Here is a 14,394-nt window from a genome sequence, read left to right as displayed (position 1 = left end):
AGTCCATGGTCAAGCACGAAGAAGTTTGAGATCGGTTGTTCTGGAGCAGAGATTATTAACCCTGGCCAATAACTAGAACAACCAGGGGAGCTTGTAAAACGAGTGTCAGTGCTTTGATCCTACCCCTTAGAGACTCTGATCTACTTGGTAACACTCAGGTATTATTCTTTAAAAACAAATCAACAGGGGTATCTGGGTGACTCGGTTGAGCGTCTGGCTCTTGGTTTCAGATAGGTCATGATCTCACGAGTCATGGGGTCAAGCCCTGTGTTAGGCTGCGTGCTCAGCACTGTATCTGCTTGAGAGCCTCTCCCTCTCCCTCTGCCCCTCACTCCCATTCACATATGCTCTCTCTCAAACAAATAAGTAAATCTTAAAAAACAACAACAACAACAAAAAAACCTCTCTAGGTGTTTCTAATGTATGGCCAGGGTTGAGAAACATTGTTTCAAAGCAGTGGTTCTCAAAGTGTGATCCCAGACCAACAGCATCAGCAATACCTGGGAATTTGTTAAAAATGCAAAATTGCGGGTCCCACCCCAGATCTGCTCAGTGAGAACCTGTGAATGTGCGGCCCAGCAAATCTGTTTACGGTTGACCCTTGAACAGTGTGTAGGTTAAGGGCACCAACTTCTCGCACAGTTGCAAATCCAGGTGTAACTCGATCCCCCAAAACTTAACTCTTAATAGCCTGTTGTTGACAGGAAGCTTTACCAATAACTAAACGATCAATTAACACATATTGTGTATGTTACATGTATTATAGATTGTATTCTTATAATAGAGTAAGCTAGAGAAAAGAAAATGATAAAGTCACAGAGAAGAGAAAATTTATAGGACTGTACTGCATGTATTGAAAAAAAAATCACATGTAAGTGGGCCCTCACGATTTAAACGCTTGTTCTCAAGGGTCAGCTGTGTTAACAAGCCGTCCAGGAGATTCTGCGGTGCGCACAAGTCTGAGAATCACTTTTACAGTAGTAGTGGTTCCCGGGTCTTGGCTGCACATCAGTATCCTCCAGGGGGGCTGTTAAGGATCTGGCTGCCCCAGCTCCACCCCAAGCTGATTTACGTCCACGTCTCTTGGAGTGGGACTCAGGCACCAGTTGTTTTCCCTCAACCACCTGGGAGATGCCAGTGTTCAGCCAGGGCTGAGATGCACTGTTTTAGCAGGTAGGGACAGTGTTCCCTCAAAGGAGCTGATTTGGGATCGCTCGGTAAGACATCTTTATTTAGATGAACAGAAGTGTGGAGGCGAGGGTCTGGTGGACCGAGGGTGAAAAATGTGGTGCAGGGACGAGACCAGTGCCTAGTGCCATTCCAGGGTTTCAGTATCTCACAACGTCAGGTGCAGGAGGACAAAGGAAGAAGCCGAGTTTCCTCTTGCCTTCTGCAGGATGAACTGGAAGGAAATGGGCCCTGACATTGGCCCTCTCACATAAATGAGCCTGCACGAAGATCCTTCGGGCAGAACGTCTTGTCTTCCATGTTATCGCTGAGGGCAAGGAAGGGAAAGGCCAGCAGCTGGGAAGCAGCACAACCAGGCTGAGAGGCGATCATTTGAATTGCACACATACATCCCCCTTAAGGTTTCCCCTGGCCAGTTCCCCAAATTCTGGCTCCTTCAAGTGTCTTTTGATGTCTCACCTGTTACGTTTTGTTGTATTTGCCTTTTTGTCTGGAACAGATAAAAAATAATGAACCTTTGATCAACGTGCTTTACAAAGTGCTGAAGAAGTCAGCACGGGGCTGTCGGCCCAGGAGAAGCGTAAGATGATCTGATCTGTGTCTCCAAGCGGGGCCATTCCATTGCTTCTGGCTCAGTGCCGACCTCATCACTTGCTTAACCAGGGGCTCTCCTGACCGCCCCCAGGCTTCCTGCAAGTCATTTTGGTTTATTTTTTTCTCCTATTGAAACTCCCTTCAGCATTTTGGCTGGTGCACCAGGCTGAGCCTCTCATCCGCGGTGTTCTGTGACTCCATGTTTTGTGCTGCCACGGGGGTGGGGGGTGGGGGCCTTGCCTGGCTTGCCACCAGCTTGTGTTGTGTTCCCATTCTCTCTCATCTGCCTCCATGGTGAGGACTGACCTCGCCTGACACCAGTGTGGTCTGTGTAGTCAAGTGTGAGTTCCTTGGGAAGGAACAGCAGTTCCTGGTCACCTTGGAGGAGCTGGGGTATCCTGAGATTCCACCATGGCTCTGGGATTAGGGTGGCTTTTCTTCAGGGCAGGGCATTGATATTTGAAAACAGTCTAGAGCAGGACTAGAACGAGGTGGTTCCCCACCCCCCCCCCCCCAGGATCCCCGCTTTGATGATGCAGGAGCAGCGCCTGAAATGGGGCCGGCTTTTATAGCTTTCCCAGGGAGGCTGCAGGTTGGGAAGCAGATGCTGTGTGCAGTCATCCCAAGCCCCGAGAAAAGGTGTGGTTGGGATGTGTGGAGGGTGAGGTAAAATGCCTGGTGGCCTTCAGTTCTCTTCTGGTGCACAGACTCTGATTTCAAAGGGATGAATGCCCGCTGACTTTCACTTTTTCTGGGGACAGAGATGCTGGAGACCCATAGTTGACATTTTAAATGGACCTTAAACATTGCTATCACAAAGCACAATTTTAAAAGGAAAATTAGATGTAATAAACTCCTTGTGGATACTTTGTATAGCCTCTCTGGAACAAAGCTAAATTCAGAAGTTTCAAGGGCCTCTGAGCTGTGTAAACACTTTCATGAAGCTCGTGCTCTCAAGCCTGTCCCTTTATTCCATAGGAGTAGAGCCACCTCTCTCTATTTTGTTACATTCACAGGGTCATTAAGCACACACTTCCCAAATATCCTCAATATGCTGGGCCCTGGCTGGACTTTAAGGACACAGAGAAAATGTGTCCCAGTCCCCACAGTCACCCCTAGTCAGGTTACTGTCGATGGAGGGGAGCAGAGCATATCATCTGATGTACTAAGGCCCATAGACTGGGAGACACGAAGTATGGGAGGACCTCCCCTGAAGGGCACCAGACCCCTTGGAGGGAGGGAGGGAGTTAGGGAAAAGCAGCTTCTGTCACCTCTGTTGAGTCTCCAGTCCTAACAGACTCAGCCATTTGAATTCCTAACTCGTAGCACCTTAAACGGGAACAAGAGAGAGTTACTTCTTAGAAAAGAAGGTGTACTTAAATTCTGAGATGGAAAAGAAACATTATGTGTCAATCTATAACGGAAGTGAAAGCACAGAAATTTAAGAGCATTTAATCAAGGGGCAAATAGTCCTAAAACATTAACTTCTAAGAAATCCCATATTACTGATTTTTATAATGACTCTGATTCATCCCTGAAAGGTTGAATTTATATTCAGTTCTATGAAGGCAGCGTAGGACTTACTTTTAGAAACCTTTCCGTCAAAAAGTTTAAAAGGTTCAGCTTTCTCAAAATGCCCTTTTTGTGTAGAACCCGTCATTCCTTTCCTGATGGTGTTGGGTAAATGAGGCATTGCTCAATTAGATTCTCTGCCTTGCTATTTTCGTATCAAAAAGATATCATCTGTTAAAAGCTCCAGTGAAATCAAGGAAAGAGTTTTGGTGGGAGGAAAAAATCTCCACAGCGTATCTCAATTTGAAAATGATTTCTTCCGAGGAAATGAGCCAAGGGTCAGCCCCTTGGAGAGTAGACAAGCTCATTGCCCTCTGCTTTGATGAAGGACTGTGACACAGAGTGACCTCCTTACCTTTACCTGCTGGGTTCCCCTGAGTTTAAAGGCCCAAGTCCTGCCTGGGAGGTCAGCTGTTCGAGGTTCACAGGATTAATTCCACCCCCCCATCTCCGTCTGCTTCCTCTCCCCACCTTTCCCACCCCTCTGTCTTTGCAGGAGCCAGCAGTTTGCTTGTGGATTGTGGCAGTAGTCCGTGTGTCCTGTGACTGTGTGTGTGCATGTATGTACACATAGTCTGCCAGTCTGAAGAGCAGAATTTGGCTGGAGTTCTACTTTTTCCAGGAATTCTGACCCACATGTGTTTCCCTTTGACCTATATCCGATGCAATAAGCATTTTCCCTGTGCCTTCCAGCATGCCAGGCTTTATGTTCAGGGCTGACTTTTACCAAGATAAGTAAGACGGTGGTCCCTGCCCTCTGCTGTGTGACCAAAGGGAGCACGGGAATGGGTTGAGGGTGGGTCTGCAGCTAGACTCTGTCCTCAGCCCAAGGCATGGAGAGGGTATTGTCCCTTGACCTTTGCGTTTGCTGATGATGATAGGGAGAAGGAGTGCAGGACAGTTGGGCACATGAATGGCTTGAGTTCTGAGGGGAATGTTTGCCAATATATTTCTGCTTCGTATTCACACAACTTACTGGACCTCTCAGATGGGGTAGGGAGAAAGTGAGAGCCATCTCTCCAGTGGCTGTCCGTCCATCGACACTGGGACCCTCAGCATAGTATACACACCATCTATCTCATGGAAGAGAGGGGTTCCACACTCTCTTTCCCTGTCATATCTGTAAAGTGGAATTCAGCAAGATGGCCTTCATTGCATGGGGCACACTCGACCTTGCTCTCTCTGACCATGGCTTGGCCGTGGGGGTGTATCTGTGGAAAAGTCCCCCGACCCCTCACCCGACACAGCTTTTGGCAAGTAGGAGATTAGGGGAAGAGAAAACATGGGCTAAAGAGTTCGGTTTAGCTTTGTAGGGATCAGTGGGAGATGCCAGTGTGGTGCCCACATGGGGTCAGGGGAAGGATGGACAATGTTGTGAATGCCCGCTGACGCATAAGTTTGGGTGATTTTTGTCTGCTGTTTTTTTGGTTTCCTTTCTTGAGAGGACAGGGTAACTTGTGACTTATACAGATATGACCTGCCTCAGTTATTCAGGGATCAATTGAAAACCCCAGCCAGGAATTATCCAGGTTCCTTCATCCCCTGACCTGATTCTCTTCCCAAATGGTATAGGGTGAGAAAGGCTGACCTTGCTCCTGGGGAGGTAAGCAGCTCAGAGGCTTCCTTAAACTAAGGCTTGGCGATGCCCCAGGGCCTCACTGGTTCCTCCTGGTCCACCTCACTGCCCTGGGCTGGGGGTCATAGACTTCTATAACTTGGGTAGCAAAACTCTGTCTTTTAAATCTTCCAGGATTCCTACTGAACTCATTCTGGGCAAATTGAAGCTTCCATAGTCAATGATACCATAACTTGAATATCTACTTTTTATTTAAATTTGAGAAATTTACAAGTGCTTCTTGGATTACAAAAAGGTTTTGGCTTTTCCCTATAATGAAGCGGGCATAAAAATCAGGTCTCGCCTGAGTTTTTGCCCATTTCATGCCATGACCCTACCCACCAAGACTTCCACACTCGTCCATCATGGGGCTAACTCTCCTTCTCGAGATCCAATCCTGAACCTTGTGGTTAATCTCTTTTAAATTGTTCATCTCCCAGATGACGGGCCGGGACCTTGTCAAGGACCGAAGTCTGAAGCCGGTGAAGATCGCGGAGAGTGACATTGACGTGAGTGAGCAGGCTGACAGGCTTGACCCCCTGGCTGCCTGCTGCCCCCAGACCTGAGGCGGGCAGCTTCAGGCAGGGCTTGGATGGTTCCATAGCCGAAAGCTTTCTGATCACACTTCAAGGTCGTGTCCTTTTCTCATCATCCCAGGCCCTCTCCAACTTGTTCTTGCTCACAGGTCAAACTGAGCATCTTCTGTGAACAAGACAGGATCCTCCAGGACTTGGAAGACAAGATCCGAGCCCTCAAGGAGAACAAAGTATGCCTCAGTTTTGCATAATCTCGGGCTGAGTGGAGGGGGTTTAGTCATGCTGTCTTTCCTCAGACATAGATTGCACTCTCATGTCCTAGGTATTCCTTTATCCAGAACAGGTATTAGTTGATTCAGAATAATGTGTCCGCTTCCAGGGGCATTTCTGCCTAAACCTGGAGGAAATCTTATGGGGAGACTTCTGCCTGCTTATCCCAAGTGCCACCTACCCCTCCTCCACCTTAGTTCTGCTCTGGCCTGCCTATCCTTAGAGGCCTCGTGAGGTCAGCCTGGGAGAGGAGGGCTCCATTGGCTTATATGTGATGACCCCAAGTCCCTGAACTCCATGGAAGGGGGCTGCCTTGGAGAAAGTGGCCACAACTGTAACAGGACAGAGGCTGTAATTTCTTAAAGCTCTTTTCCTCCTAGAATCTGGGCTACGGTGGAAGCAAGTCCGGATGGGAGGGGAGGAACCGGCCAGGGGCTGCCCATGTTTGGTTTCTTGGATACTTAATGTGATTTTTTTTTCTTTTTTGAATTTTAATAAGGTATTTGTGATGCTGGAGATTCATAACATGCCCTTTTCCCCAAGAAAACTTAAGAGAACTTTTCATCTACTCTTTGATGTATCCTTATAGTTTATCTCATAAAGAGTGGATGACCTTGGGGCGCCTGGGTGGCACAGTCGTTAAGCGTCTGCCTTTGGCTTGGGGCGTGATCCCAGAGTTCTGGGATCGAGTCCCACATTGGGCTCCTCCGCTGGGAGCCTGCTTCTTCCTCTCCCACTCCCCCTGCTTGTGTTCCCTCTCTCGCTAGCTGTCTCTCTCTGTCAAATAAATAAATAAATAAAATCTTAAAAAAAAAAAAAAAAGAGTGGATGACCTTATGCCCACTTCATAGATGAGAAAACTGAGGCACAGAGATGTTAGGAGGCCACCAGTGGGCAGAGTTAGAGCTGGAATCAGAGGCCCCAGCTGGGCAGTGGGCCCTTCAGCCTCAGTTAGATCCAGCAGGTTTGTTTAGTTCCTGGCATGGGATGGGGAGGCCTGCAGGGGCTGTCCTGCTATCCCATTGTTCTTTGGCCCTTGCCCGGTGTAGGACCAGCTGGAGTCTGTGCTGGAGGTGTTGCACAGACAGATGGAGCAGTACCGGGACCAGCCCCAGCACCTGGAGAAGATTGCTCAGCAGCAGAAGTTGCTGCAGGAGGACCTCGTCCACATCCGGGCAGAGATCTCCAGAGAGTCCACTGTGTGTAGAGGGTGTGGAGGGTGGCAGACACTCCCCTGCCCCCACCCCCCACTCCCAAGACGGGCTGGGCAGGGGGCTGGGCAGGGGTCTGCTTCTCCTGTCTCACAAGCTGTAGCTGAGTTGGTGGCCAGGGATGAGAGTCTTGGAGTAGCAGAACTTCTCCAGGCTGCCTCCTGATAGTAGCTCACCTTGTCTGGGGGCAACGTGTCTGTCTCTGCTGGTACCTCAGGGTGCTTTCCGTCAGCGACTGCTGTATGGCTACAGTGACACCCAAGGGACCAGATTTCTCAGAGCAGGCTCTTCCCCTGATCTGTGTGCGGTTAATTCCAAGACATCAGAGTTTCTGCTTTTTTATTTGTCCATCCGATGTGGTGCAGGCCCTTTCTGCCAGGGCTGGGGACCAAAGCATCTCCAATGGTGGGAGAGGGGACAGTTCAGGTGGCCAGGGTGAGAGCAGGAATGGGAAGACAAGCCCTGTCTCTCTCCTCCCAGGCCTGCCTGAGACCTGCTGGGCTCCCCTTCCCTACTGGCTGGGTCAGGAGTGGTCAAGAGCACAGGTGCTCATGGGGCCGTCTGGGGGACAGGGGATAACTAAGACTCAGGAGCATTTCCTTGGCCAACAGGAGATGGAGAATGCCTGGAACGAATACCTGAAGCTAGAGAGTGATGTGGAGCAGCTGAAGCAGACCCTGCAGGAGCAACACAGAAGAGCGTTTTTTTTCCAGGTGACCCGAGGGCTCTTCATCCCTTCTGAGCTCTGTTCCTTCTGAGAGCCTTCACCTGTGGGGCTGTGAGCCCTATCCAGGGGCCTTTTCTCCTTCTGCTGGGTCTCAGCTTGCCTGCCGCCCAAGCTTTCCCTCGGACATCCCTTCCCCCTGCCAGGCTGTGAGGAGAAAACTCACCTCAGCGCCCCCTACCTCTCTCCTGTCGAAGACAAGTTCTTGGTGTTTTTGTAAGGGTCTTACTACTGATCACTTGGGGAAATAGCCCTGAGAGGAAGGAAATACCAAACCTGAGAACCTTACAGAGACTCGAGAATGATCTATGTGCCCTGGATTCTCGGCCCCAGCTTGGCGCTGCTCGCTTAGATAGCAGCAGGAAGCCCCGCCTCCTTCCTTCCTTCCCTCTCTCCCTCCGATTCCTGAAGTTAGATGTTATCAGTCCTTCACCTGAGGAGGTAATGTGAATCCAGGTGCATCTCGGTGCCTCCAGTCTGCAGGCGGTCACTGGCATTTCTAGGGCCAGGCTGGGAGATACCCATCACCGTGGCCACTGCCCCACTCAGGAAAGGCAGCTAAGCTTAGAGCCCTGGATCCTCTGCCCTTACAAAGCAGGCCATTCCACTGATGGCTGCTTCTGCCCCCAAAGGTGAGAGAAGAAAGGCCCTGTGTGGTTTTTGTTCTCCGCAGTTGGGTCCTCCAGCTGCCCAGTGTTTCCCCATTGTGGTGCCCGATCAGGCTTCTTCCCCACCCTCAAGTTTTTTAAAAATGGAAAATAATCTGCTTTTGAACCCTGCTTCAGCTCTACCATAGCTCCTCTGTCAGGGTCCTGACATAAATTCGATGTGTTTGAAATCAGCAAGCATTAATGGAGACTTCTTGTGCCTGAGGCACCATGCTAGGCCAATTTTGGTGCGAAGCTTGCTAATCTATGAACTAGTTCTAGCCCAGGCTCTTCCTTCAAGTGATTTCATGGATGTCACCTGCCCAGAGAGTGAAGGAATTCAGGTGTGTGGCCTGCGAAAAGCCTGCTGTCCCCCCACTCACCGTTGGGAGCTGATTCCCAGAAAGCCTGGTCTAAGCCCATGTGGAAAAGACTCTTGCCTGTGGCTCAGGGCTGGCCTGCTAGGTCCCCCAGAAGTTGTCTGTCTCCTGCTGCTGCTTTTTTTTCCCGCCTATAATTTCCCTGTCTCCAAACTAGCATTTTCCTATTCTTATTTGGTACCCCAGCACTTGGCATAGTGGCTTGAAAATACGAGGTGAATATTGTTGACCATGTCCTTCAAATGATTATTTTTAGTTACTAGTTCCTTAAACCGTTCTATCCCGTCATGCTTATCTTCTTGGATCTTCTTTAATTAATTTTAACAGTGATTTTCTTTTTTAGCTTTTCATTCCTTGTGTTTCTATAATTATAAAAATAACACATGAATGCATCTCTCCAAACAGGCCAAACAATAAGAAGCAAAAGCAAAAACTGAAATAAAAGCTCCTCTGCCCCACTTCCCTTTCTGACCCAGTCCCATCACCTTCCCTGTATGTAATCCGTGCCATCCCTGTGCAGTGTCGCCTTCCATACCATTTACTGTGCATTTGCAAACATATGCCCATCCATAGAATCATATACTTTATTTGGGGGTGGGAGTTGCGTTTACTTAAAGAGGAATCATACTTACACATTATTTGGTAACTCACTTTTTTGTCATAACTTCATGTTGTGGAAATCTTTCCAGGAAAGATACCCCCAAGTTTATGTTGCCTGATACAGTAACTATTTAAATGTAAACATAAATTAATTGAAATTAACGAAGATTAAAAATATATTCCTCAGTCACACTAGAATCATTTCAAGTGCTCAGTAGCCACATGTGTCTAGTGGCTGCTGTACTGAACACAGATTATAGAAGATTTCCATAATCTCAGAAGGCTGCGTAGAGTAAAAGAAATTAGTTCTTAGCTGCTGCATAGTATTTCGTAGTCTCAATATTCCATACTTCAGCCATTCTTTTCTGGTGGGCATTTAAGTTATTTGCAGTGTTTTGCTTTTATAGATGGTACCACAGTGGACATCTAACTGCCCTTTCAAGCTCATTTATGAGCGTTTATCTATGATGGGCTTCTAGGGTGGGCTTGCTAGGTAGAAATGAATGTACATCTTCAGTGTTGGTGGATGCCGGCCAGTCACCCTCTAAAGGGCTGCACTCATCTGCCCTCCCCTCTGCAGTGAATGAGGGTGCTGAACCTGTTTAGCCACATCCTCTCCAGCACTTGACGTAATCAGTCTTCTTAGTTTTTGCCAGTCTGCTGGCTGAAAAAGGACATCTTGTTTCAATTTGCGTTTGTTTAATTACTAGTAGGTTAAACATCTTTTTATATGGTCATTGGCCATTTGTGTTTCTACCATGCCTTATTTCATGGTGACTTAACATAGTGCAGTCCCAGAATCCCTTTTTCTGCTCTGGAAAACAAATGGGTGCCATGTACAAGTCTCGTCCCGGACTCCCTGAAGAACTTAACCACGTAAGTAAGTTACGAAGAGATAGGCTAGTTTGAAGCCTAGCCCCTGCAGCTTGACTGCCACCTAGCCTGGTGGCGTTGCCCATGCTTTCCCTGAGTGCCACAATGATCTGGGAGGCTCACAGAGCCCTTCTTTGAACAGGCTTTGTGCTAACTTGTTTGGTGTAATTCTAGGCCAGGCAAGCTGTTAGAGTCCTAAATAAATCATGGTCAGTGGAGACATGCGTGCAGCCCCATGTACACATTCTCAGGAACGGGGCTTGGAGACTTGCCTCCCTTTAGCCAGGTTTGGCTGTGAGAAAATTCACGGGCTTTTCAGTAAAGATGACTGTCTGCATTTATAAAGATCCCCATGACTACCTGCACAGGGAGGCCAGAGGATAAAAGAAGATCGAGGTAACTACTGTGAGAGCCAGTGATAGATGAGGCTGCCTGTCTGTGTCCCTGCTTCTGGACAATAAGTTCAGGTGTTCGCTGAACGCAGTACATAGGAGCCTTTCTGCCCAGCATGGTGTGAGGATCCAGGGATGAAGCACCACCCCCTGCTCCCCAAAAGCTTCCTTCACCTTGTCATTAAGTTCTGAAATTCCATCGTCCTTGGAGAACCTTAGAGGTTCTTTGGCTTTTGCTTGTCCTTGCTCTTCTCTTACGTGTGAGGGTGACAGAAAGGCTAAATGGGGGCAGGACTGTGAACTGACAGGTCAAAGTATACCAGGTAGACTGCCAGAGGAGAGGGGAGAGAGTTGATTTTAATGTGACACTCCTCCTTTACTTGTTCCCAGCACTCTGCTTGGGGACCTCCGTTCCTGAGATAATCCTGTTAGCTTACACACACACACACACACACACACACACACACACACACTCACACACTCTGCCATGTTCATGGTTCGATACCATGTCTGTCTTAGGACACTCGTGCTTTGGTGTGGAGCGGAGCAGCAAGCCCATTCCTTATTTATTAGCCCTGAGGATGTGCGTTGGTGCTGGAAGGGTGGAGCCAGTATGAGAATGTGAGCTTCCTTAGGAGGGAGGCTTCAGACATCTGTTGTCACAGCTGTTGAACAGCATTGGATCAGGGAATTTTATGTGATTGGTCCTTTTTTCACTCACCATCCATGTGCTGAGAACCTGCTGGGTACCCAGGCCTGTATACCCAGGGGTATACCAAGGGCACAAAGTCTACTTGAAGAATCAGGCAAGTCCTAAGTATCTCACATGCGAGAATTCTTCCACTCAGGGGTGGCTGGGTGCCTTGAGAGGAGATGGGGTTTGAAGCCTTTGTTTTTATGTCCGTGGGCAGTGACCAAGGCTACCTTCTCCCACAGCAATTTAAAAATTAAAAGAATATTTGATGTATAAACAACTCTATTAAAAGGTGCCCCCAGGTTAATATACAAAATATGTAAAGGCCTTACACAAGTCAACACCAAAAAAACCCAAAACAAAACAAAAATCATTAAAATCATTTAAAAATGGGTAGAGGACCCTAGTAGGCATTTTTCCAAAGAAGACATACAGATGGCCAACAGACACATGAAAAGATGGTCAACATCACTTACCATTAGGGCAGTGCAAATCAAAACTACAATAAGATCACCTCATACCTGTCAGAATGGCTAAAATAAAACAGACAAGGAATAAATGTTGGTGAGGAGGTGGAGAAGGAGGACCCTCACGTGCTGTTGGTGGGAGTGTAAATTGGTGCAGCCACTCTGGAAAACAGCGTGGAGGGTTCTCAAAAAATTACAAATACCATATGATCCAACAATTCCTCTACCGAGTATTTAGGCAAAGGAAATGAAAACACTAATTTGAAAAGATATATGCACCCCTATGTTAATTGCAGCGTTATTTACAAGAGCCAGGATATGGAAGCAGCCTAAATGTCCATTGCTAGATAGCTGTCTAAAGAAGATGTGTTATACACATACACACAATGGAATGTTATGCAGTTATAAAAAAAGATGAACTCGTGCTGTTTGCAGCAACATGGATGGACCTAGAGGGTATTATGCCGAGTGAAATAAGTCAGACTGAGAAAGAGAAATATTATTTCAGTCATGTGGAATCTAAAAAACAAAAGACTAAACAAAAAAGGCAGAATCAGACCTGTAAGCACAGAGAACAAACTGATGGTGGCCAGAGGGAAGGGGGTTGGGGTGACGCACGAAACAGGTGAAGGGGAGTGGGAGGTACAGGCTTCCAGTTATGGAATGAATAAATTGTGGGAATAAAAGGCACAGCATAGGGAATATAATAATATTGTAATAGCGTTGTATTGTGACGGATGGTAGCTACTCTTGTGGTGAGTGCAGTGTAAGGTATAGAGACATTGAATCACTGTTGTACACCTGAAACTAATGTAACATTCTGTGTCAACTATACTCAGTAAAATGCCCAGAGTCCCTTAATCACGATAAAACCTGCTCACGTCTTTCTAGGACCGATCCCCGTCTGCTTCCGTTTGTGACTTGTCAGAGTGTGCATATGGTCGTGTAGCCTGCCTCTTTTCCCATTGTACTTTTAAAAAAATAACCGTTTTATCACATTATTCACATACCACAAAATTCACCTTTTTAAAGTCTACAATTCAGTGGTTTTTAGAATTTTCAGAGTTGTGCAACTATCACCACAATCAGTTTTATAACATTTTCATCATCCCTGAAAAGAAACCCTCTCTCTGTTAAGAGTCACCCCTTGTCCACACCCTCAACTCCCCAGTCCTGCTCTAGAGAACTGCTCTTCTACTTTGTGTCTCCGTGGATTTATCTGTTCTGGACGTTTTGTGTAAGTGAAATCATATAAAATGTGGCCTTTGTGTCTAGCTTCTTTCACGTGGCATAAACATTTTCAAGGTTGATCCATGTTGTAACACGTATCAATACTTCATTTCTTTTTATTGCCAAATATTCACGGCTCATTGTGCTCTTAAATGAACCTCAAATCTCAGGATTCAGCTTTGTCTTTTCAAAGATGCTCTTTATATTCTGGGGATAGTGTAACCTCTAGTCTATGCCTTCTCTTCCCTTCTGCCATGGTTGCTTAAAGCAATCTATTTTTTTTTAATTGTGATAAAATATGCATAATGTAAAGTTTATTACCTTAGCCGTTTTTAATGGACAGGTGAATAGTATTAAGTACATTCACCCTGTGCAGCCAATCTGCAGACTCTCTTCATCTTGCAAAACTGGAGCTCTGTACCCGTTAAACAACACTCCTCGTTCCCCTCTCCACCCCAGCCTCTGGTAACCACTCTTCTGTCTCTGATTACTCTAGATATTTCATAAGTGCAAGTGTACAGTATTTAAGGCAGTCTATTTCTAAATTAGGGGGAGGCAACAGGAATCAGTGAAGTCTCCTCTGAATTTCTCCCCTGGATTTTGGGCGTCTTCCATATGTATGCTTCCCTATGAAGCTCTGAGGCAGGCGTGAGTCCAGCCCTGGTGGAGTTTCCAAAAGGGATGCTGCCCCCCAGGGTGAGGGACTATGTCTGAAATGACAGCGTAAGTCCTAGTGAGAAACTTCGGTGAGGTGCTAAGAAGGAAATGAACCATCACCTTCTCTTTTTCAGGAGAAATCGCAGATACAGAAGGATCTCTGGACGATTGAAGATGTCATTGCAGGCCTGAGTGCAAATAAAGAGAACTTTAGAATTCTGGTGGAGTCGGTCAAAAATCCAGGTGAGTGGGCCATCTTTCTGGGGGCACGGGGGGTTGGAGGCTAGCACCCACATATATAGGCTGGCCCTTGGGGAGGTCAGCTTTTTATGGCATAAGTCACTCCCCTTGTGCTCCAATTTCCCTCCATGCCCCTTAGAGAGAAAAACGGTGCCTTTGTTTCCTCACCCGCCTGTGCCTTCACTCTTGACTTCTGAGAGCAAGCCGCCCCCACAGCCCAGCCCTCCCACCAGCCCTGTGCGGACCCCTCTGGAGGTTCGACTCTTCCCCCAGTTGCAAACCTATGTGCCGTACCGACCTCATCCACCCCAACTGAGGAAAGTGACGTCCCCTCTTCAGTCACCAACCAAGACGAAGCCCAAAGTTGTAAGTATCGATGACCAGGAGCTGAGCGCCACTGTTTTCTCTCTGGGAGATGTTTGTCTCTCTCTGTCCTCAGGTCAGCTTCTGTTGGAAGAGAAGCTTTTGGGGAGACCTGGGGAGACAGAACTGAGCTATGAACAA

General features: G+C 47.4%; 1 protein-coding gene across 4 annotated transcripts in view; it reads left to right on the top strand.

Moving 5' to 3' along the window:
* Positions 1–14,394, top strand: part of PLEKHA7 (pleckstrin homology domain containing A7) — a 206,990-nt gene that overhangs the window by 176,141 nt on the left and 16,455 nt on the right. For 3 of the 4 annotated variants that reach the window (XM_048215161.2, XM_026487218.4, XM_048215162.2), the window contains exons 14-19: positions 5,410–5,478; positions 5,655–5,735; positions 6,825–6,974; positions 7,598–7,699; positions 13,785–13,893; positions 14,030–14,256. In XM_048215161.2, coding sequence (XP_048071118.2) covers positions 5,410–5,478; positions 5,655–5,735; positions 6,825–6,974; positions 7,598–7,699; positions 13,785–13,893; positions 14,030–14,256 — 738 coding nt within the window. Of the gene's footprint in view, positions 1–1,687; positions 1,769–5,409; positions 5,479–5,654; positions 5,736–6,824; positions 6,975–7,597; positions 7,700–13,784; positions 13,894–14,029; positions 14,257–14,394 lie in introns of all 4 variants that reach the window. The other variant, XM_057317202.1, reaches the window with a different exon arrangement.

This window comes from Ursus arctos, unplaced genomic scaffold (genome assembly GCF_023065955.2).
Source record: "Ursus arctos isolate Adak ecotype North America unplaced genomic scaffold, UrsArc2.0 scaffold_23, whole genome shotgun sequence".
NCBI classification, from domain to species: domain Eukaryota; kingdom Metazoa; phylum Chordata; class Mammalia; order Carnivora; family Ursidae; genus Ursus; species Ursus arctos.
This window is presented reverse-complemented; position numbering and strand designations above follow the sequence as displayed.